This window comes from Gorilla gorilla, chromosome 1, assembly GCF_029281585.2.
Source record: "Gorilla gorilla gorilla isolate KB3781 chromosome 1, NHGRI_mGorGor1-v2.1_pri, whole genome shotgun sequence".
NCBI classification, from domain to species: Eukaryota; Metazoa; Chordata; class Mammalia; order Primates; family Hominidae; genus Gorilla; species Gorilla gorilla.
Genome location: NC_073224.2, coordinates 206,372,133 through 206,396,343, shown reverse-complemented (window position 1 = coordinate 206,396,343; position 24,211 = coordinate 206,372,133). Strand labels below are relative to the sequence as shown.

The window sequence follows — 24,211 nt, the reverse complement described above, 5'->3', positions numbered from 1 at the left end:
GATACCTAGACATATGGCCAAACATTAGTCCACATTATTCTAGATGTTTCTGTGAAGGGGTATGTTTTAGATGAGATAACATTTCAATCAGGAGGCTTTGAGTGAAATAGATTATGAGGCCCTCCATAATGTGGGTGGGCCTCATCCAATCAGTTGAAGGCCTTGAGAGAAAAGGCAGCCTGCTATCCCTGGAAGAAGACGGAATTCGGCTAGCAGCCTGCCTTCAGACTTGAACTGTGATTCTTTCCTGGGTCTCCACCCTGCCAGCCTATGCTGGTGATTTTGGACTTGCCAGCCTCCACAATTGTGTGAGCCAGTTCCTTAAAATAAATTGCACTCTCTCTCTATACACACCTCCTATTTGTTCTGTTTCTCTGGAGGACTCTGAACTAATACAGGCTGCCATGGGCAGAAGAATAAGGCATCATTAGGAGAAAAGTAGAGGTCCTGATGAGGCTTGAGCACTTAATGGGCTTTTGAGCACATTTCAGGACAACTAGACCTAGTTTCCTAAGGGCAGAGATGATGTATGACACATTCAATTCATGTTGATCCTCAGCACCTAACACAGGGTCTGGCATATAGTAGATGCTAAGGGAATCTTTATTGAATATGGTCTTAGAAGCTGAGGGAAACAGAAAGGGAAGGTCCATGGTAACATAGGAGAGGATTAAGAATAGACTAAGCTCACTAAGGAGGCAGGAGGGAAGGAGATCCAGAGACTGGTGGAGGGATTAACCATGGGCTGGGAGAGAGATTCTTCTACTGAGGTGGGAGAGAAGGGGCAAGGATGGATGTACACAGAGTAGATGTGTGGGTGGGGAAGCTGAAAGTAGGAGAAGCTATTGTCTGATGGCTTCTATCATCTCTGCAGAATAGAAAGTGATATTATATGATTAGCTAACAATTGTTGGGGCTCGCAGTCATTGTCTCACTTAATCCTCACAACCCTATGAGGTAGGCACCACCACTATACCCACAGAAAACAGAATTTCAGAGGACTCAAGAGATTTGTTCAAGGGTCACAGTTTCTAAATGTCTCATCTGAATTTTGAACCCAGCTTCTCTGATTCCAGGCCATCTTAACTGTTTAACTTAGTTATTTGCTGAGAATGTAGGTAGGGGCGATGGAATATAAGTCTTCAGAAAGGAGGCAGAATTGTCAAACAGCTGTGTGGAGAAAGGGCAAGGGAACTGACTGAGGAAATGAAGAGGACAGCTGAAAAATTTTGAGAGTCTGGTTGACATTGGAAACCTTGACTTCGTATGTACTGGCAGCTAACACAGTGTCTAGCACAGAGTAAACACTTACAAATATTTGTTCTTTTATTCTTGCTTTCCTCCTCCAGATAATTCCCAAACCTCTGTGCTCCAAGAGAGAATGGGCCTTAGTGTAAGAGATCCTGGATTCTGTAATGTGATGGTGGCAGCATTACTACCACCACTACCATCATCTTCATCATCATCATCATCACACAACAGCAGCAGCAGCAGCAGCAGCAGCAACTGCTGCTTAACATCTGGATCAGACACCGATCTATCTTATGTGTATTAATTTATTTAATGCTCCCAGTAGTCTTTGAGGTGCCTGCTTTTTACAGGTGACAAGACTGAGACCTAATGAGGTAAATCGACCTACCTAGAGTTACATAGCCACAGCAGATCTGATGGTAGAGCTGAGATGTAAACCCAGGCAATCTGGGTCCACACCTGAGTGCCTAACTACTTCACTCACTGCCTTTGAATATGGTCCAGTCTAACTTTCAATGTCTTTAGGCCAGGCAGACATTCTCCACCCAGACCCCGACAGTCTCTATTATTTACCACCTAAATCTCTTTGTATACATCGTGCACCAATTTCCTGAGGGCATCTACATGTTCTTCTGGGTGAAACTAAACATGTTTTATTTAGATACATCTGAAAGAGTGACTGAATATAGATGGATCTTTATTTTTTATTATTTTTGAGATGGGATCTCATTATGTTGCCCAGGCTTGTTTCAAATTCCCAGGCTCAATGGATCCTCCGACCTCAGCCTCCTGAATAGCTGGGACTACAAGCACAAGCTACAATATCTGGCTTGGGTCTTGCTTTCTGTAACCCTTAAGAAGTTATCAAGACTAATTTCATGCATTGTTTTTTGAGAAGTTCTCATTATTTTATGGCCCCATCCCATATATAAAAAGCCAAAAGAAGAAGAATTAAAATAAAAAACCTGCCTTACAAAAATTAAGAAGGAAAACTTGCACTTTACATAAAGGTTCACTTTAGGGAAATTTAAAAAGTGAAGAATTATCCAAATTACTTCCAGGCAGCTAAGCATAACAGTGGTTGCCTAAATCTAAAAAATGCAGATTAACCAGAAGAATAAATAATAGAAAACCCAGGCCTGCAGCCTAACTAGAAGCCAGAGAGTGCTACAAACTTTAAATTACATGTAAGAGAAATATACACTAAGCCCAGGCAGAGTTACTTCTCATGGTTCTGTTTCAAGCTTTTGTGGAGAGCAAGACTTCATGAGAAAGAGAAGAGAGGAGCAGGTGAAGGGCTTAACACTGATCTAAAATCACTGCCAGAAGGAGAAAGTCCATCTCATATATGAATATATTGAAAACAAATCTTTGTATGTCAATGTACAACCACAGAAAAGGGACATAAAAGTGTGTGTGATTCTCCCTCATTGCTTCTGGAAGAAAAGAAAGTGACATCCTCTGAGTGATAAAGGGAATAAGAAGCAATGATGGGAAAACCTGGGGTTCTGCAAGACAAAAGAAAAACACGCAAACAAACAAAAATGAATGACACACAACCTCTTCCTTACCACACACAAAACCTTATATTAAAAAAAATAAATAAACAAAACAAAGGCAAACATCCAAGATAATCAAAATGAGATAAAGAAGTAAAAACGATCAGAGAGAAAGACTTTGTAACACTGACAGAAGAGGGTACTACTAAACCACACTAAAGCCATAAAATGAATAGAAGACATCAACCTAAATGTATACGAAGCTACTTTAAGAAAAAAATAGAAAAGAATTCAAGCATTTCATCTGATGAAAACCTCCTCACCAAAAACAAAACATGTGAAGCATAAGAAAAATGTAGCAGCATTCTAAACTGAACTAAATATTCTCAAATAAGCATCTGGAGATATTTTAAAAACCACCATGAAAATCAGAAAATCAAAAACTAAACAGCACAAATGGACAAAAGGTGGAAGAATATAAAAGATAACTGATTGTATGCTTTAAAGAGATAAAAGAAAAAGACAAAACCATCTGAGAAATGAAGGCTAAAGTATAAGAGGCCCAAGAAAGAATATTCTCAAATGATAATTTAATAAGAGTTACTCAAGAAAGTCAGGCAAAAAACCAAGGGAATTAAAATGAGATAAAGAGGTGAAAATAATGAGAGAGAGGCTGAGAGAGAAGATAGGCAAAGAAGATTCAACGTACACATAATCAGAGCTGATGAAGAAGAAAAAAAAAACAGTGGGAAACAAAGCAATATCAGTGTTTAAAACCATAATCCAAGAAAAGTCTTTGGAAATAAAGAAAGACCTGAATCTATATATTCAAAGACCCATAGAATACCTAGGGAAATTGTCTTGGAATAATTAACTCTGAAGCATGTCCTAGTAAAAATATTAGACTTTAGGATAAAGGGAAAAATAATCAGGAACCTCAAAAAAACAACCAAATAACCTATAAGAAAAATAGAATTAAACTAATATTATAATTCCAAAAGTCAAATACGTAGAAACAGAGAGTAGAATGGTGGTTACCACGGGTGGAGAAGTGGGGGAAATGGGAGACGGCAAAATTAAGACCGAACATATCAGTCATATTAATATATGTGAATGAGTTTAACTAACCAACTAAAAGAAAAAGATGGTTAAGTTAGCTTATAAGGCAATTTATACTGCATACAAGAATCACACCTAAGAGAATCAGAAGGCTAAAATAGAATGGTCAAAGGTGCATCAGGCAAAAGAATTAAAGCAGGGGTTGTAAGCCTAATATCAAGCAAAGTACAATTCTAGCTAAAAAATGTTAAAAGTGACAAAAAAGTAATCTTTAAAGGCTAAAAACCACAATGTGCAATGGAGATACTAGTTATGAATATCTATGCACCAAATAAGACAGCAACCATCTTTATAGAACAGAAACTACAGGAAGTGCAAGGAAAAATAGAAACACACTAATAATAGAAAACTTTAAACACATCTCTCAGAATAAAACAGATTGAGTAGGTGAAAAGTAAGAATGTAAAGGACATAGACAACATAATCAATCAGATATATCTCATGAATATATAAATAAAACATGACATCCTAATATCCTTTCTTCTCAAGTGCACATGGGACATTCATAACAACTGACCAACTATTAGGTCACAAAGAAAGCTTCAGTCAATTCCATGAAGTAGAAATATTACATACAATGCAATAAAATTAGAAATGAATAACATAATGAAAAAAAAGGGCCTTCCACCTAGAAACAAATCCTTCTATTAAAAATTTTCTATGTAAAAGGGGAAATCAATACCAAAATTACAGAATTTCTAATAAATAATAAACATTTATTATTAGACTCTATAGGATACAATTAAAGAGTGATCAGAGGAAATTTCATAGTCTTAAGCACTTATAGCAATAAAACTCAATAGAAATGAAAGAATGAAAATAAATGAATTAAATTCCTACTCAAAAGCTAGAAAATGAACAAAAATGTAAACCAAAAGAAATCACAAGGAAGGAAATAATAAAGGTGAAAACAGTGATTAATGATGCAGAGAACTGAAAACATTAGATCAACAATGCTTTCAGTTTTGAAAAAAAAATTAGCAATCATATATATATATATATTTAAAACAAACCTCTAGCTAATCTAATTAAGAGACAGGGAGAAAGTCCATGTTGAATCTGAGCCCCATGACTAGGGAGAGTGGATGACATACTTACGCACACAGAAAGGGGTCTTGCCCGACCAGTGATGATCCTGCTGGCAGATGCGCACAGACATGCCGATCAGGCGGAAGCCAGCATTGCATTGGTACACCACACTGCCCCGGTAGCTGTAGTTCTCCCCATTGATGTGTCCGTTGACAATGGGCTCAGGAGTCCCACAGTGTCCAGCTTTGGTGAGGGATGGGGAAGAGAGTACATCGAAGAGGAGCTTATAGAAAATGGAGTGGAGCTTGGTCTGAGTGGCTAGAGACAGGGATGGTGGGGAAAAGGACCAACTATCCCACAACTCATTACTTTTCCCACCTCTCCCTGAGAGTAGCAATCTAGGAGTGACTTCAGGAACCCTCAACATGACAAAAATAGTGTTGAGGACTTGGCACCCCAAATCCCAAGGTTGTACCCCAAATGGCCACTCACTTCTGAGCTTCAGTTTCTGTGTCTCTACACAGATGTGTCCAAAATGATCAGTTACCTCACTGTCCCCAGGATCATCCCCCACTTTTTCTTACCAACCAGATACAAAAAAGCCTTCTATAAACAAACAAACAAACAAACAAAAAACGCCCCCAAAAACTCAAACTCAGGAGCACCTTTTTTTTTTTTTTTTTGAGACAAGATCTTGCTCTGTCTGCAAGGCTGGACTGCAGCGGCACGATCTTGGCTCACTGCAATGTCCACCTCCTAGGTTCAAGGGATTCTCCCGCCTTAGCCTCCCAAGTAGCTGGGACTACAGGCATCCACCACCATACCCAGCTAATTTTTGTATTTTTAGTACAGATGGGTTTCACCATGTTGGCCAGGCTGGTCTCGAACTCCTGGCCTCAAATGATCCACCCACCTTTGCTTCCCAAAGTGCTGGGATTACAGGCGTGAGCCACCACACCTAGTCTGGGCATCTTGTTTTTCACCGAGCATCTGCTGCATGGAGGGCACCACTGTCTACATTAAGGCAGTCAAAACCTGGCTGTGTTGAAACAACTATGTAAAAACAGATGGTTTGGCTAAATTCATCTTTCCTTCCTTCTCCTTGAGTAGCACCTAGGTGAATTCTTTTTATTATATGGGATTTGGGTAGAATATATTCCTGGCATTTCTACCAGCTTCCTTTGGCTCTCTGTGGAAATAACCTGTGACTGTGTCCTTAATGGGCCTGAGACAGTGGCAAGACAGTACTGTTCACCCCAGGACAGACCATTCAATCTATCCTATTAGGTTTATGTGGCTGGGGCCCGCTTTTAGACTCCAGGGGTCCAAGAAAGGTGTGAGAGGTGACAGAACCATAGAACCAGGGAGTGGACTAGCCATGGAGGAAACGATAACTTTGTCCTTTGGAAGCCAGGTTGTTTTATGTTTCTGTAATTTGATTAGTATATATGTATAGATCTATATGTTGTGTGTAAAATTTGCTAATAGATAATATAAAAGGTATTTTAGGTGTGTTACAGGAATGTGTCTGCAAATTTGCCAAAAATGGAGACTGGGGCTTCACTCATTATACAAAGGCCAGTAGGAAGGGATTGTCTTTCTAACCAGAATGAGAACCCCTCAAAAGCTTGTCTCTTTAGATCTGAGGTTCTTCTCCTTCTTTTGGGTGGCCCAGGAGAAGCTGTTCCAGGGTTTTAGTCATGCCTGATGGCCAATAGTTGGTGTTTGGATTAAGCATTTTATGTCAATAGGTGAAATGATACTGTTTAAAGACTGGATCTCAGCTTTGGAAAGATCTAATCTATCTCAAGGAGAAAAACTGGGCAGGATAGGCCTGCAGAGGTCACTTACCAAGGCAGCGGACTTCAGAGCCACTCCAGAGCCCATTGGCCATGCACTCACGCACCCTGGAGCCCACCAGTGTGTATCCGGAATTGCAGGAGAAGATGGCTGTTGCCCCGTAGACAGACAGTGTTCCGATGCGGTGGCCATTGGGGGGAATCGGGAGCTCTCCACAGGAGATGACTAAAATGATCACAAGATGCTCAGTAAGCCAGCCCCAAGAGGAGGGACATGGCTGCTTCTGCTTAGCAAGAACTGTGACAAAAATAAGACCTGTTTAACCTTACTCTGCTTGAATTCCTGACCAGAATATGGGTTGTGTTGCTGACTTGTGTGATGTGACACCTCAACTGGAGGTGTCTCCAGAAGCCCCTGAAGGTTGTTTAAAATGCCCGGCTCCACTGCAGGTGCCTGACTCACCAGCTTTGCAGATAGGGCCCTGGCCTGTGTATTTTTTTAATCCTCCTCAGGTGGCTGAGATGTGCACTGTGGTTAGGAAGAGATGGTGATCCTGTGGTATGCTCCTTAGTGCCCTGGGCAGACACTGCTAATCAATTTCCTTGCCCTTCTTTTCTGAGCCCAGCAGCAGCCTCACACGCTTTGTCAACAGAGCACTGCTGAGAGCCTCTGGCTGATGTACGAGGTGAGGCCTAATCGCCAAGGCTGCACTGAAATGTGAGTGGCTGCATTGTAGTGAGGCTGCCAAACGCTTGGGACTACTCTGCCACATATGTGGTTACATCCCACTGTGTGGTCTGCACCACAGTGTGCAAAGACAACAGTGTCATGAATCACGGACATTGGCTTTTTTTTTTTTTTTGAGACGGAGTCTTGCACAGTCGTCCAGGCTGGAGTGCAGTGGCACAGTCTTGGCTCCCTGCAACCTCTGCCTCCTAGGTTCAAACAATTCTTTTGCCTCAGCCTCCCAAGTAGCTGGGATTACAGGTGGGCACCACCATGATGGCTAATTTTTTTTTTTTTAGTAGAGACAGGGTTTCACCATGTCGGCCAGGCTGGTCTCGAACTCCTGACCTCAAGTGATCCACCCACTTCAGCCTCTCAAATGCTGGGATCTATGCCCAACCTGGATCACAGGCATTGGAAGACACCATTTCTCCTCCTTCCCAGTTTCAAACTCCCACTTCTCACTGATCACTTCCTTCTACCTCTTTACAATCACTTGCTTCCTCTGTGACATCTGCATTGGTCACATAAATATGATGAGCATATCCCTAGCGTAGTGCATGCTGCGATGAGCTACTCAGAGCCCCTGTTAGGACCGAGGGACTTATTTCCCCAGCTGCTGGAAAACAACCCTTGGCTGGCAGCCCTTTTCAGATTGCTGTGGTTGAGGAGTCCTCCCACCTAGGAAGGTCATGTCCCATTCCTAGGCCAGCCTGCATCCAGTGGCTGGTCAGTGTGGCAGTATAACAGTTCCCTTGCTCCAACTTGTGACAATTCTGAAGGGCCATCCAGAGCTCCCTGGGGGGTGAGCTAAGGCTTTCATGGATACTGCATCAGAGCTCAATTCTCCTTCTGCCCAGTCCTGCTTCCTTCCCTCCTTTCCCTTCTGTAGGTGGTGTTCTCAAGAGCACCCCCTAATAAGCCTCTGTCTCAGAGTGTCTTCCCAGAGATTCCGACCTTTGAAAGTGTATTAAAGAACCAAAGAAAAACAATTGACAATGGAGAAGGCAGGCAGGTTTAGGTGACCTGTCCCCTGTGCTACCCTCATTCCTCCTATATACACTCCCATTTCAGGTCTTATCGCACCACATTATCATCACTTCTTTATGTGTCTGCCTCTCCAGTAGACTATAAAGTCCTTGTGGGCAGGAACCAAAATCTTTTATCTTCAAACCTCTACAGTGTCTGGCATATAGTAAGAGCCTAAGAATATTAAAGAAATGAATTAGTGCATGCTCATCTGGACAAAAGCAGCTTTTGATAAGATGAGAAGATGCTAAGAAATACTTCCTTAAAGGAGTAAAGGAGTAGGCATTTTCCCAGCTACTGATTCTACTAGATGAGAGTTTAAAAAGCAGTACACTGCAATCCCTGGTGATACCCCTTTTTCCCCCACCCCAGTTCACTCCATGCATGAGACAGCTTAGGTAGGAGGGACCCTGCCAAACTTGCCCACCCTCCCTTCCTGGGCTTACTTCGGCAGGTGGGCGTAGAGTCCCCGAGGCTCCATTTGCCATTGGCCTGACAGCGGATGACCCTTTGGCCAGTATAGTAGTAGCCAGGGTCACAGATGAGCATCAGCTGGGCCTGGAACTGATACTGTGTCTCAAGGATAAGCCTCCATCGGCCATGCTCCACGCTGATGCTACTGACATCAGGACAAGTCACAGCTGGGGAAATGAGGAAAAGAGAGGAGGATTAATTACTTGATTAATTCTGGAAGACCTTGTAAGAGCCCAGATCTAGGGACTTGGAGACCTTAATGCAATAATGAAGAATCCAGGAATCTTCAGTTCTCGGGCAGGTTTGGTAAATGAACAGGTGGGTTGGGTGGGGGATGTGGCAAACTGGGGAGTACAGTTCTGCTAAAAAATTAAAAATTAAAAAAGGGAAATAGTACTCAGTCAAGGTTGATTATTGAATGTTTGAGTTGCATTTGATTAGATTTTCATTTTTCAAGAGAAGACAGAAATCTGGATTTTAATGTAAAATTTCTTGATTTTAAAAGATTGCAGAGTAATTCAAAATTTGTTATAAAGCACCGTGTAGGCCAAAAAACAAAACAAAACAAAAACCTCTGTCTTTGGATGGGACATAGCCGAGGAGGTTGCCATTTTGTGATCTGGCCTAAAAGTTGTTATTTTTAGAGCTTTGGAATCAAGGGACATTCATGCAAACTTTCTGACAGGTTTTCCATCTAAAAGGGAGTGGACCAGGCCATTCCTAAGTTCCATGGTGGTTTGTGGAAACATCTTAGGACACAATGGTTATCAATGCTGAGAGCAGTTTCAGCACCTGCCTCCTCTTCTGAAATCCCCCAACCTCCATGTCCATGTTTTTTTTTTTTCCCCCTCATTACTGTGCTTTTAGCTCACTCCTTGCAGGAATCTTTCCAGCTGACTACCTAGCCCTTCCTTACACCCGCCTCCATTGCCCGAGGACTCACGGACACACTGTGGTGGGACATTGCGGTTGCTCCATAGGCCTGTGTCCAGACACTCTGCAGTGGCCTCAGCGCCTGCCTGGAGGTGGTAGCCTTCACTGCAGCTGTACACGGCCTTGGTTCCCACTGTGTACTCCTTGCCAAACACCATTCCATTCTTGGGGGCCTCAGGAAGCCCACAGGAAAGAGCTAGCAAAAGGAAAACAATGTCATGAGCATTTAAGATGGTATTCTGAGAAACTGTTTTTATCCTTCCTCCCCTCCCAAGGTCCTTTTATTAGTAAAAACTAATTAAAGGGTAAAGTCTCATAATAAAAAAGAAAATCAGAGGATCATCAGCAGAAGAGTTTTTTTTCTTTTTTTTTTAAGTTTGGAAGAAGGAATAAAGATAGAAGTGCAAAGAAGCTGTAGCTCAAAATATATGGGAGGGAGCCTCAGGGTGAAACCAGTTCTCCGCCATCTGTTCCCACAAACACAGTGTAGACACATTCAAGTATCTACTCTCCAAACAAAAGAGAGAATTTTCTTTTCCACTGAGGGGGAACTCTCTTAGGATGAATTAGGGCTGCTATGGTGGGAGTTGGCATCCCAGAGGAAAGCTCTTTTAATTCTAGGATTTATGGTCTCTTGGCCTAAAGGCTGCCCCATTGCCTACTCAGGTCTGCCACATACTCAACTCAACCTCTCATTGATAGGAGAGACTTTGTGGACCAAGATATCTGTATATAAAAATAACAAAGGTAATCCACATCTCATACCTGGAAAAGTCAACCTGGCCCTTACTTTTAAAATACGATCAAGGATCATTATACACGTGAAGAAAATCAGCAGTGTGAACAAGACAAACCAAGATAAAGTTTAAAACAAATGTCCCCTTAGGAAACAGAGCTAATTTAGAAAATGGAAGATACACAATCTTTAAACTTCTGATCAGTAGTATCTTGAGAAAGTCAAGGTGACCTACGGTACTCATAAAATAAAATCAGTGTGCTCTGAAGGAAAAAAAAACAAACAAAAAAAACAAGGACAAACTCTTTGAAATGAAAAATATGATTGCCGAAAGAAGCATTAAAGGATTAGAGATGAAAAGTAAATTTCTCAGAATATAGAAAAAAAAGAGACCGAAAATGAGAGAAAATGACAGAAAACACAGATCAATCCTCAATACAGAAGGTCCAGCATCCAACTGTTCAGAGCTCCAAAAAGAGAGAACACAAAAAGTGGATGGGATGGAATTATCATAGATGAAAATTTCTCAGAGCTGAAGAGAGACACAAGTCTTCAGATGGAAAGGGAGCCAAAGGAATGCAAAGAGAATCACTCTTAGATTCACCATCATGGAATTTTGTGTATCTAAGAAGTCCAGAGACACACAGGCATTCCTCCAAATTACTAGAAAGAGGAGAAAAAAAATGACACAACTGTGAAGGAATGAGAATCAAACTGGCATAAGACTTCCCATCAGCAGTGAGTGTTCAAAGATAATGGAACAAAGCTTTAAACCTCTGAAGAAAATGATTTATAAACTAGAATTTTACCCAGTCAACTGACCAAGCATGTGTGAGGGCAAAAAGATAGACACTTTCAGACAATGTAAAGTCTCAGAAAATGCACCTCTTGTGAACCCTTTCTGAGGAATTTACTTAAGGATATACCCCATGAAAAAGAGGGTGAAAACCAGGAAAGGACAAGATATGAGATATGAAAAATGACAGAACTAACTCAAGAATACAAAGAAAAGGAATCTCAAAGGGACAACTCAGGAGAGAAATGTTTGCAGCAACATGGCCAGGATTATTATTTTATAAGGAGTAGGGTCGACATTATGTTTATAGGAGGAATAGGAATTACTTAGGCAAGAGTAGACTGTTTGGTCTTTGAAAGAAAGTAATACTTATAAATCATCCTTGCCCTTTGACAGCTCAGGGGGTATTACAGATGGAAAGATTAATCCGTCAAAGTACCCACTACTGCCTCCATCCACTATCCTCTCTGGCTACTAGTCTAGAGCTCAGAACTTTTTCGCTTAGAGCCAGAATAAGCTTGGGCAGAGTCCCATTGAGATTGCCTAACAAGATGCTTGATGCTATAAGAATTTCCAGAACCAATAAGAGGCATCAGGCTGGGGCTCCATTATGAATGGAGGAGGGTAGACTGTTCAGAGGGAGAGAAGTTGGAATACCAAGATGGAAGAAGGATCTAGGTGTGGGACTTTCCAGAAGAGGAGGATCAGGAACACAGAAGGAATGAGAAATAAGAGAGTGTTTAAACATGAGACTCTTAATGACTAATCAGAAAGGCTATGAGCTCCTTCAGTGGAACTAGGTTAGCTAAGCTGTCATATTACATCAACTACCTGCCCAGCTTCCTTGAATCCTTTGGGAAGAAATACTTGGATCTCCACTGGTGTCTTGCATGGAGAGTCAATCCAGGGAGGGCAGTGAAGGAAGTGGGCGGCAGCCACTTCTCACAGGCCCTGGCCTGGCCTTGCTCTTGTAGATAACTAAGGAGACAGAAGATAATACTCCAGCCTGAGATACTAAAAGCCTGTGTCTCATGATCTCCATGCCAAAATGCAGTCCCCAAAACCCGGTGGTAAGAGGGATACTTCCTGTGGGTCGGAGGGGAAGGGGATACAATCACAAAGTATTTGAGGCTTGTGGTGGAATGAGATCTCTGAGGGAGAGAGACAGAGTGAGAGAGTGGGCTGGGGAAGGAGAGAGAAGGCATTAGGAGGCACAGAGTCTCTAAAGGAAGAGTGGAAAAGTCATGGTTTGGAAACAGCAGTAGAGAAGTGGAAGAATGCCAGGCCCTTCCTGGCCCAGAATTCTGTGGGAAGTAGGAGGTGGGTGGAGGGGGATTAACACTCCACTTGAAAGGGCCACAGCATACGTGCTCTCAGAGGACAGCCATGGTCTCCACGGAGGGAGGAAGTGAAGACAGCCAGCTGGGTAGGGACTGAGGGTGTACGCTTGCTGGCCATGGAACTAGGATTCCAGAGAACGCAGTGGGAGGCTTAGAGGAAGGGCATCAGTGGGAGGCAAGGGGTGGATTGGGGAGAAGACATGCACAGTAGTATGGGGATGGGTCAACTGAAGTCTGGTGGAGGCTTAATTTTGGGTGGTGATGTAAGGTAACAGAAATGAGAGGATTAGTAGGTTCCAACTGGCGCTCCGGAAAAAAGACTTGTCCTTGTTAATGCAGTTAGAGACGCAGAGACCAAAGCCAAATGCCATTTGCCATTTGTGGACAGCCAGTTCACTGTGACCTTTGCTTAGGGGTAGAGTCGATTATTAATAGCACATTGTTTTTGTTCTTTGAGAAAGCACAGGCACAGGCGAGAAGGTTGTGAGGATTAGAGATGAGAGATGTCATTAAAAAGTACTTCACCACTACTGGGAACCAAAGGAAAAATCAAATAGCAATGTGATTTCCTGTTTTTGTCTATGTAGTTGGCAATGTTTTCTTCTTTTTTTAAATGCAGTGCCTAACGTTGAGACTGTGGGAGAAAAGACAGTTCTCACATGCTGCTATACATGAGGACAAACTTTCTGGGAGGCAATCAGTATCGACAGCTGTCAATCGCATACGTTATGATGCAAGAATCTCATTTCTGAGAATTTGCCTTAAGGAAATATGTAATATTCATAAAGATGGAATTATAAGTTTATCGTCACAAAGAATATAGAAATCCAAATGACCAACAAGAGAATGATACTTAAATGAATGACAATTTTCTCATAATGCTGTGCAACTATTGAAAATAATGGTGAGGAAGTATAATATTAACAATAGAGGCCAGGCGCGGTGGCTCACACCTGTAATCACAGCACTCTGGGAGACCGAGGTGGGCGGATCACCTGAGGTCAGGAGTTTGAGACCAGCCGGACCAATATGGTGAAACCCTGTCTCTACTAAAAGTACAAAAATTAGCCAGGCATGGTGGCGGGTGACTGTAATCCCAGCTACTCGGGAGGCTGAGACAGGAGAATTGCTTGAACCCAGGAGGCAGAGGTTGCAGTGAGCTGAGATCATGCCACTGGACTCCAGCCTGGGCGACAGAGGAAGACTCTGTCTCAAAAAATAGTATATAGTTAAATATACTTCCTCACCATGATTTTCAGTGGTTGCACAGCATTATGGGAAACAAAATCTATAAGAGCTTTGTACACGGATGAACCTATTTTTATAATCAATACATAAAAGACCAAAGGAAATGTGCTGAAATGTTAACAGTGGTGATCTCAGGTTTATTGTTCATTTTCACTTTTTTTCTTTTGCATTATCTACCGTTTTTTTTCTTCTTCAGATTTTTAGTTTGAATGTATATTACTTGAAGGGAAAAAACTGTCATAAATCATAAAATCATAAATCATAAAAGGTAATGCATGCAAATTGACTGACACATTTCAAGTGTTTGATCAACCCACTTGCTCTATGAGCCGGAACCCAAGCATCCCCTTTGCTGGGAGCCCTCCCCAGCTGGCCAGGAGGAAGCAGATCCTTTCTCACCTCTGGGCTCCCACAACACTGATTATGCTCCTGACACGACACTTCCTTCCTCTGCCACTTTGCATTGATGTGCTCACATACCCATCTCCCCCATGGATCTCAAAACACTGAGATTGCTACGCACTACAGATCTTGTAAATGCTTGTGGAAAGAATGAAATAATTACCAAAGAGGAAACCCACATTTGGAAGTGACTAGTCCTGGGACAAACCCAAGATATGAGTTGGATCCGAGCTACCTTGTGACCCCCTTTCCACCTGCTTCTCACCTTGACAGAGAGGGATGGCTTCGCTCCACAGGTGGTAGCCCTGGGGGTGCCGGGTACAGATGGCCATGCTGTGTCCCACCAGGCGGTAGCCGGCGTTGCAGCCAAAGTGGATGGAGCCCCCGGGCTGGGTGCTGGTCTGGCCTAGGATGAAGCCATGGAGTGGAGCCCTGGGCAGGCTGCAGTAAGGGGCTGAACAACAAGATGAGGTTCAGGGAACTGGCACCAGCAGAAAGACAGACATGGTCTTTCATGCAGGCCCCTTTCCCTTTCGTCTCCCCCCATCCCCTTGTCTTTGCCACTGCCACATCCTCTGCTATTGAGGAAAGTCTGAATGGTGGATATTGAAAAACACCCAGTCAGGTTGGTAAAGCCGAAACAAAACAACGGAAACAAAACAAAACAAAACAAAAAAAAAAACAGCTTCATGAAGCACTGGGTCCCTTTTGCGGTCCAAAGGTAGATCTGGTTGTATGGCTAAGTTCAGGCTCTCAAATCCCTTCAGCTCCCAAACAGACTTAGAAAGTAGAACCCAACGGGGTTGGTTCCAGAAAGCTGCGACTGCGGGGGTGTGGACTTTGACCTTAGTGAGGGCTGGGCTCCAGTCCCGTTTCTGATCTGACCAGTTTCTGTAACTTGGGGCAAATCACTTCAGCTCCAATTTCCTCGCCTGTAAATTGGGACTGGTAATACCCACCTCACAGATTTTTGGGCAATTTAAGCTGTATATGTAGATTGTGTACATAAAGCCCCCAGCACAGCATGGGGCACTCACTGTTCAATGCTCAGTAAGTGGTCATTGTCCTTCTTTGTGCTGTGTGGGGGAATGTGCTGAGACGGACCTGTGGCAACCCGGGACACACATTTCCCTACAGTGCTCATTTCTCCTCCGCATATGGCTTCAACTTATTTCATTCATTTATTCAACAAATAGATATCAAGTATCTATTATCTTCCAGATATTGTTCTAAGTGCTTGCAATACAACAATGAAGAAAACAGACCAAAACCCTGGCCTGGGCTGGGCGCAGTGGCTCACGCCAGTAATCCCAGCACTTTGTGAGGCTGAGGCCAGTGGATCACTTGAGGCCAGGAATTCAAGACCAACCTGGCCAAAATGGTGAAACCTCATCTCTACTAACAATATAAAAATTGGCCAGGCGTGGTGGTGCGTGCCCGTAGTCCGAGCTACTCGGGAGGCTAAGGCAGGAGAATCACTTGAACCCAGGAGGTGGAGGCTGCAGGGAGATGAGCTCATGCCATTGCACTCCAGCGTGGGTGACAGAGTGAGACTCTGTCTCAAAAAACAAGCAAACAAAAAAAACAAAACAAAAAATCCCAGCCCGAAAGGACTCACATTATAAAGCCTGCCAGGGATCCTCAGGGGGAGTTCTGTGAGGCCAGGAAAGAGGGATGACCAAAGGAGCAGGCAGATAATTCTCTTTGTTTGCCCTAGGAGTCCCTGGTGGGGTCTTCCAGGCAGAGACGGATAAGGCAGGATGCGGGCGTGGGGCCCTTACAGCCACCCCTGGTGAGGTCCCCGGCCTCTTTCTTGGTGATCATATCCCTCTGCCGGTGAAATTGTTGTTTTAAATAGCTGCCTTCCAAGCTGAATTTGTTTCCCTACTCCTGCTTTGCCCCCTGTGTCCTATGTGTGCTGTATCCACATGGTTACCTCCCTCAGGAACAAGAATCTCGGTTGTAAAATATACTTAGTCACAGTGACAGATGCAGGTGCAAATTACACTCATCTACTCGATCTGAATTATTAAGTACTAATTGTTGCGCCATGTAATTAACTCACTTTCTACGTGGCATATGTATTGTAATTACAACTGACTCATTATCCCAAAACACGTTAGAACATCAAGGAAAGGGTAACTCCTTAATAACGTTCAGTTCCTAATTTAGCAACCAGCATAGTGAAATGCTACCAAACTGCTATATTTCCTGTTTGAGTGAGCAGCTGCCAGGAACTCAGCCCTAAGAGGCACCTTAAAGTTTCTTTTCCATCATGTGGACACTGAAGCCTGAAGTGGTTAAGTACCTTGCCTAATAATCCCACAGCTAGTAGGTGAGAGAGCTGGTCACTGACATCGGGGCACTCAGTCATTGCAGCCACCCAGACCCCTCTCTGTGTGCACCAGGGAAAGGAGAGGTTGGATGGACTTTGCAGAGGATATGGGCTCTGAGACAGTCAAGACCCACCTTCTCCCAGGGGCCCTCAGCTTCCTCTGGTTGGCTCTTCCCTGAAAGCTACACCCAGGGATTCTTTAAGACTGTCCACCCACTGAGTATGGGCTGGTCTTGCAAGTAGGAGACCCATGAGAAGAGATGGACTGTGGCAAGTGGGACTTCAGGCACTGAATTTGACATTCCTTCCAACCAAGATTCTTTTTTTTTTCTTTTTTTTTTTTGAGACAGAGTTTCACTCTTGTTGCCCAGGCTGGAGTGCAGTAGCGTGATCTCGGCTCACTGCAACCTCCACCTCCCGGGTTCAAGTGATTCTCCTGCCTCAGCCTCCCAAGTAGCTGAAATTACAGGTGCATGCCACCATGCCTGGCTAATTTTTGTATTTTTAGTAGAGATGGGGTTTCACTATGTTGGTCAGGCTGGTCTCAAACTCCTGACCTCAGGTGATCTGCCCGCCTTGGCATCCCAAAGTGCTGAGATTACAGGCGTGAGCCACTGCACCTAGCCCCCAACCAATATTCTTTAGAAATTTGTTCATTGTTTGCCTGGAATGTAGGCCAAAGGTAGCCAGGGGAAAGAGTGCTGAAAGGGAACTGGTGTGTGATGGAACCCCCCATGGTCTTAAGTAATTCATTTCTGCCTCCAAGCTTGCGGAGCCCAGTCAGCAGCTCACTGAACCCACCTCTCTTCAAAGTGGGCATCAAGCAGCTTGTGAAGTTTTCTTCCAACCACAGACAGTAATCCCCATGACGAGAGATCAGATAAATTCAATTTTCTCCATCTCATTATATTCCCAGGATTATTTTTTTCAGTCCTTATAGATTGTTGCCTGGGTCAGTCTTTGGCCTTTTGATCTGACTCTGTTTATAAGATATGGCTTGCAGAGCAGAAGAAAGGCACCTGGCCTTGAAATATAGCCCATCCTTTGCTGCATGCTTAACATCTGCCAGTCAGAGATCCATGCCTTAGGGCTTTTTAGTTTTAAGAAACTTTTATTAGCATTTCCTAACTTTCCTAAAGGGACAGGATCACTGTTAGGCATTATCAGATCATATAAAATTGTTAAACTTATCCTGAAGACAAAGGCTGGCAGTATGAGAAAAGAGGGAAGAGGTTCAAGAGGGGAATGGAATAGAAAAATAGGAGGTAGGGGAATGGCAAAGACCACTTAGCTTCAGGTGAGGCAGATTTAGAGGAGGGGAATGGCTGCCCGGTCTCCACAGAGGAGCTTGAGGCTTCGATGAGGAGAGGGCCTGTGGCTTATTTGTGTTTTTTTCACTCACCTGAATAGCGGATCTTGAAGCCCTTCCGATTGTAGGCGTGATCAGATGACCAACGCAGGTACACAGAGTTGCTTGAGCTGGTGACAATCAGGGGAGCTGAGTAATTCCCACTGAGGGCTTTCAGCAGAGGACTCTGTCCTGATGGACCTGGGGTGAGAAGGACACAGGATTACAGACCATGGGAGCCATCACAGGGAGCCTCCAGGGAAGACCTCAGGGCTCAGAGGGTGGGGTGACTTGTTCAGAGTCAGCAAAATCATTTGTACTTGCACTCCTCTCTCTGCATCCACAGGCATTGCTCAAGGTGCTCTTTTCTCCTAAGCCCAGCTCTAAAGCAGTGCTCTAGGAAGTCCCTGCCTACCTCTAGGGGCTGGCAGGTAAGATGAAATTGATTTGCATTTTGAGACTTGACAAGGTCAAGTAGCTGGTTAATGGAAGAGCTGGTTTTCAAACTGGGAACTTCTTCCACTTGGCCACCCTACTTCTCTTGTGTGTATTTAAGCTCATGTCTGTAATCCCAGCATTTTGGGAAGGTGAGGCAGGTGGATCACTTGAGCCCAGGAGTTTGAGACCAGCTTGGCAAGCAAGACCCCATCTTTACTAAAAAAAAAAAGAAAAAAAAAAAATACAAAAATTATCTGGTCATGGTGGTGCATGCCTGTAGTCCCAGCTACTGGGGAGGCTAAGGCACGAGAATCGCTTGAACCCAGGAGGCGGTGAGCCAAGATCGCACCACTATGCTCCAGCCTGGGTGACAGAGAAAGACTCAGCCTCAAAAAAAAAAAAAAAGAAAAAAAGCTCAGTGCCTGCCATATAGAAAAAAATATTTATGGAATGAATACATAGCAATAAAGCTAGAGGAAAATGTCATGTCTTGGGGTCATAAGTAACAGAGCTCCCTAATACTGCTTTTGAAAGCTCTTTGAGAAAGACCTCCCTCTTCTTTTGTCCTACCTTAAATGTCTGAGATTGCATCCCGAGGGGGCTGGTTGAAGGGGCGCAGAATATAAAGCTGGATAACCCATAACACAGGATTTATCACTCTGGAAAAGGCCCTGAATGATGGCTCTACTATGCCACTGAGACAGCTCTTAGAAGCTTGGAAAAATTAATGGATCATATTAAACAAAGTAGAGTCACCAGAACTGCCATGCAAACTGTGCAGGGAAAGGCTGGGAGAAGTGGCATGCTGGGCTAGGTCTGCTGTGTAAAAGTTGACCATAGTTCTCAGGAAGACCTGGAGGACACTCCATTTACTAAAGCAATCAGGAGGTGAGGAGCTCCAGCCTTCCTGGAGCGGGTGAGCACCAGCATTGCTGAAAACCTGAGTAACTGATGGCTATCCTCTGTAGGTCAAAACTGATGGGGAGAGACACTGGGCTCCCTAGCAGTAATGGGGATGAGAAGGTCCTAGAACACAGAGGCCAGGTGGAATTACTTAACAGTCAGAAGCAAAGATGGCATAATTACTAAAATGGGAAGCAAGGCTGGAATGGCAGCTGGGAGAGCCTGGCCTACGGGATCTACGAAGATGGCTCATAGAACATGATGTTCCTGAGGGCAAGGTAAATAGGAAGCCAAGAAGAGCAGCCAAAACAAGTATAACTACATGAACAAAATAGATCATTAGTAGCTAACTGCAGGATGAGAAAAGCTGCCCCCAGCAGAAAGGTGCAATCCTTTGCCCAGTTTGCAGACTTGAGCCAGGTTTCATTTCCCAAGAGGCTGGGTCCCTATGAAAAAAGACCCCGCACAATGACAATAATTGTATATAGTAGTTGTTTCTACCGTTCTTCCCCCAAAAGACCTACTACTGTTTACTCAGAAAACAGAATATTATAGAAAATGGAATGTTCAGATATATCAAAGACTTCTGGATACAGGATGTTAATTGATGCTGATGCCTGGGGGGTCCAAAGCACTATCATAGCTACTCTGCCAGAGGAGTGGTGTATGAAGGTTGGTTTTGGGAATAAATGGAGTCCTGGCCCAGGTCCGTCTCACAGTACACACTTAACAAAGTAGGAGCCTCAATTGTAGCAGCTGTGTGAGGCGCATATCTTTATTAGAACAGATTAACACAGCCTTGGTTACATAGAATGTAGCTGTTGATCTGGCCATGTAGTCTTTTCCATACCCTTCAGAAATGAGGATCAGAAGCACTTTGCATTCACATGAGGTAGACAACAGTATACATTCATGGTTTCCCCCAGAGCTATGTTACTTCTCCTGCTCTCTGTCATAACAGAGTATAAAGGGATGTGGACCATCTGGACATCTTGCAGAATATAACATATTGGTTCACTCTATTGAGGACATCATATTAATTAGACCTGATGAGTGAGAAGGGACAATTAGTGCTTTGGCAAGATGCCTTTTCAAGATGCATGTGCTCCAGAGGGTAAGAGATAAATCCTACAAAGTTCTGCTATGAATTTTTAGGGTCCAGTGGTCTGAAGCATGCTGAGACATGCCCTCCAAATTAAAGAGCAAATTATTGCACATTTTCCCTCTTAAAGCCAAAGAGGCAGCACAATGTTTGGTAGATCTCTGGGTTTTGGAGGAAGCACACTCTTCACTTGGGAATACTGCTTGACCCATTTATCTGCTGACATGAACAGGAATGGCTTTGAGTGGGAGCTAGAGTAAGAAAAGGTTCGGTAACAGGTTCAAGTTACAGTACAAGCAGCTCTGCTGCTTGGGCCATGCCACCCCTCAGGTCCCATGGCCTTGGGGTTGCTGTGGTAGGGAAGGACATCCTGTGGAGCTTCTGGCAAGCCCTGATAGGAAAACTGCAGCACAGACTCCTCGGGTTCTGGAGCAAGTCCATGTCTTCTGCAGCAGAGAACTGTGAGGCATTTGACTGACTTACCATCAAAAATCTCAAACTCATCATATTGCTTCTCGCTGAGGAAGTACTCCACTGTGAGGGAGATGTTATAGTCGGGCTCCACTCTCACCAGCCAAGAGCAGGTCTGGAACTGGGGATAGCTTCCAGGGTAGCTCTGGCTCAGGATCACGCCTGTGGAGTCTGTCAGAAGCTCATTTGTTGGACAGTGCACTTGGAGAAAGAAAGAGAAACACCAAGTACGTGGGAGTGGAGATGGAACTACGGCCAATACATTTGCTTTTGCCAATACTAAAGACAACCACTAGAAAATCAGTATTTGAGCACATTCAGATAAGATCCCACATCCATCACTGTGCTGCTCCATGACATGAGGTGGGCTTAGATCCTGTGTCAATATTGCAGTATTTCTGAGACTTGAGCTTTGCCAGTTGGTTGGAATCACTTCCTAGATAAGTTGTGGGTTCTACTACCTGGCTTTGAGTAGGGGAGGATGGAACATACATACAGACAACAGTAAGGCTTCCCCAGATCCAAAGGAGATAATCTATAAAATGGGTTTTATTTGAACAAAGATTGTACTGTATAGGGCAGAGGTAAGTACATGGGATTTTGAGTCAAATACACCTGGATTCATAGCCCACCTCTGCCACTTACTAATGGTGTGGTCTTGAACAAGTTATCTCCTCTCTGTGTGATGGCTTCTCTATCTCCAACACAGAGATAACACAGACCTTACAGGGCTGTTGTGAGCATTATATAAAATATTACATGCTGGGTGCGGAGGCTCATGCCTGTAATCCCAGCGCTTTGGGAGGCCGGGGCGGGTGAATCATGAGGTCAAGAACTCGAGACCATCCTGGCCAACATGGTGAAGCCCCATTTCTACTAAAAATACAAAAAGTAGCTGGGTGTGGTGGCATGTGCCTGTAGTCCCAGCTACTCAGGAGGCTGAGGCAGGAGAATTGCTTCCCAGGAGGCGGAGGTTGCAGTGAGCTGAGATTGCACCACTGCCCTCCAGCCTGGCGACAGAGTGAGACTCCATCTCAAAAAAAATATATATATATATATATACACACACATATATGTATATATATATAATGAAATAATATATGTAAAGCATGCAACATAGTGCTTCAATAAATTGTAGAGGGAATGATGATAACTGCATCTTGAACAGAAAGGTCTCAGAACTTGGCTGTGGCGTAATTAGTACTATTTATATAGCTAAAGAAAAAAATGTCATTCTAAGGAAGACACTGAACTTGGAACTTAGAAAAGGAGGAGCTGGAGGAGCAGGATTGGTTATTTCATCATCACCATGAGTGGGAGGGAAGCTGCTGGTTGAGAGAGGCCCTTCCCCAGCACTGAGGAGGTGCTGTGTCCTGGGGCACAGGCAAGCATCACAGCATGAAAGCAATTTCAGGACCATCCACCTCCATTTGTTTGGGTTGCGGACGCCAAAGCAAAGTTCTGAGGACTAAATCAACTTCTTCAGTACATTGTTCTTTCAGTACAAAGGTGTGCATTGACAATAGTTGTAAGTATTCTTATCACTGCACACGGAGAAATCAGTATTTTGCAGTAGATGTGCCTTTAGACAGGCTTCCTGGGTCTGCTGGATTCTGGGACACTGGTAAAAGGGAGGTTCTGGAACTGCAAGGCCAAAAATTAATCCCAGGATTACAATTTCAGGTAATGCTATTTTGGGTACAAGACTTTGCCATGGGCTGTTCACCCATCTCACCTCTGCCTTCAGAGAAGTGGTGCTTGGTAATCAGCACGGGGGCTGGGCTCCTAGAGTCTTGCTGTGGCCCAGAATTTCACAGGACTCATCCAGGATTCTGCCTGAGTAGCTTTGAAAGGTACTCACTGACTTTTCCCAATAGAGCTTCCTTTTTCATTTTAAGAGGAGAAGGAAAACTAATGTCTTCTAAGAGGAAACTCGCTTAGCTTTGACATGTTCCTGATTTCACTAATCCGATGACCAGCACAGGGCACTGATATGTGGTGATACTTAAGTTCTCTCAGGCCTCGTGGTCCTCTCCTGCCTCTACCAGGTCTGCTGTTCCTCACTGACAGTCCATATTGCAGGTTCTTCCTACTCTTGCTTTCCCAGAAGTGGGGGAAAGGCTGACCTGTTTCCCCATAGGCTACTGAATATTTGCAGGTAGCAGTAGTTCTAGAAACAGTAGTTGCACTAATGATAATATTAACACAAACATGGAGCAATTACTGCATGCCAGGCATCATTCTAAACTGGTTTATGTTATTAACCCATTTAATACCCCCATGGCATAAGTACTATCATTATCCTCAGTTTATAGAAGGGAAGGCTGAGGGCAGGACAATCAGGTACCTTGCCTTAGGTCAGATGCCTGATGAGTGGAGACTATTTTTTGATCTTAATTGGGGTGACTCGCTGAAGCGAATTCATTTCTGTCAAGGCATGGTACACTGGAATAAAGACTGCTGTGGTCTCTCAGTTGCCTGGTTTGGCACACAGCACCTTGAGTGCATCCGCGCACCAGTAAAGCAGGGATGGTGTGTGAGCCCACGCCCACACCAGGGAGGGACTTCCTCCTTCCAGTACTCAGTATGCAATTCCAAGAAATTCCCAGGAATGAAAAAAAGGCAGATGGAAATAAATGTGGCCACTGTGGCCAATTCACAAGTTCAGACATCAGAACAGGGCAGAGAACCTATCTAGAGTGATCACTCACTCATTCCTCATGCACTTACTCATCCATCAGACAACATTTACCAAGTGACCTTTCATGTTATGGGGCAGTGACTGAGCTGAGAACTGGGAATAGAAAGAGGAGCAAAACAAGAGCTTTGTTCAGGAGGAACTTCTAGGCCCCATACAGATGCGGCTCCATGCAATTACCTTCACATATTGGGGGTGGCCCTTCAAACTGCAGGTAGGTTCCAAGTTTGCAGGTCAGAATTTCATTCCCCACTAAGGTAAAGCCAGGGAGGCATCTGTAGCGTACGATGTCACCTGTCAAAGAAAGACCAACATGTAGACTCTCTTAAGAAGTCCAGTCATTAGTGCCTTGAACCCACTTCCAGGTGAGATAATCAGAGGCGAGTCATGTTCTGTTCAGACTTAAATAACTAGCTCAGCTCCCATCAAATGGCCCAGACAACTGCTCCCCTCTCACAACTCAGCCTTGTCTGAGCCTCGGAATGTTTCATATTCCAGGACATTTTATACTGTCTTGCATGGATTTATTTCTCA

General features: G+C 43.9%; 1 protein-coding gene across 2 annotated transcripts in view; it reads right to left on the bottom strand.

The window, feature by feature from the left end:
* The window catches only part of CSMD2 (CUB and Sushi multiple domains 2), a 647,961-nt gene that overhangs the window by 48,213 nt on the left and 575,537 nt on the right, over nucleotides 1-24,211 (bottom strand). Inside the window, exons 46-53 of one of the 2 annotated variants that reach the window (XM_055391224.2) lie at nucleotides 23,858-23,971; nucleotides 20,992-21,180; nucleotides 18,120-18,266; nucleotides 14,648-14,836; nucleotides 9,871-10,056; nucleotides 8,900-9,094; nucleotides 6,750-6,923; nucleotides 4,968-5,216 (exon numbers count right to left, since the gene is read on the bottom strand). In XM_055391224.2, the coding sequence (XP_055247199.1) occupies nucleotides 4,968-5,216; nucleotides 6,750-6,923; nucleotides 8,900-9,094; nucleotides 9,871-10,056; nucleotides 14,648-14,836; nucleotides 18,120-18,266; nucleotides 20,992-21,180; nucleotides 23,858-23,971 (1,443 nt within the window). The remainder of the gene's footprint in view (nucleotides 1-4,967; nucleotides 5,217-6,749; nucleotides 6,924-8,899; nucleotides 9,095-9,870; nucleotides 10,057-14,647; nucleotides 14,837-18,119; nucleotides 18,267-20,991; nucleotides 21,181-23,857; nucleotides 23,972-24,211) is intronic. The other variant, XM_063700513.1, reaches the window with a different exon arrangement.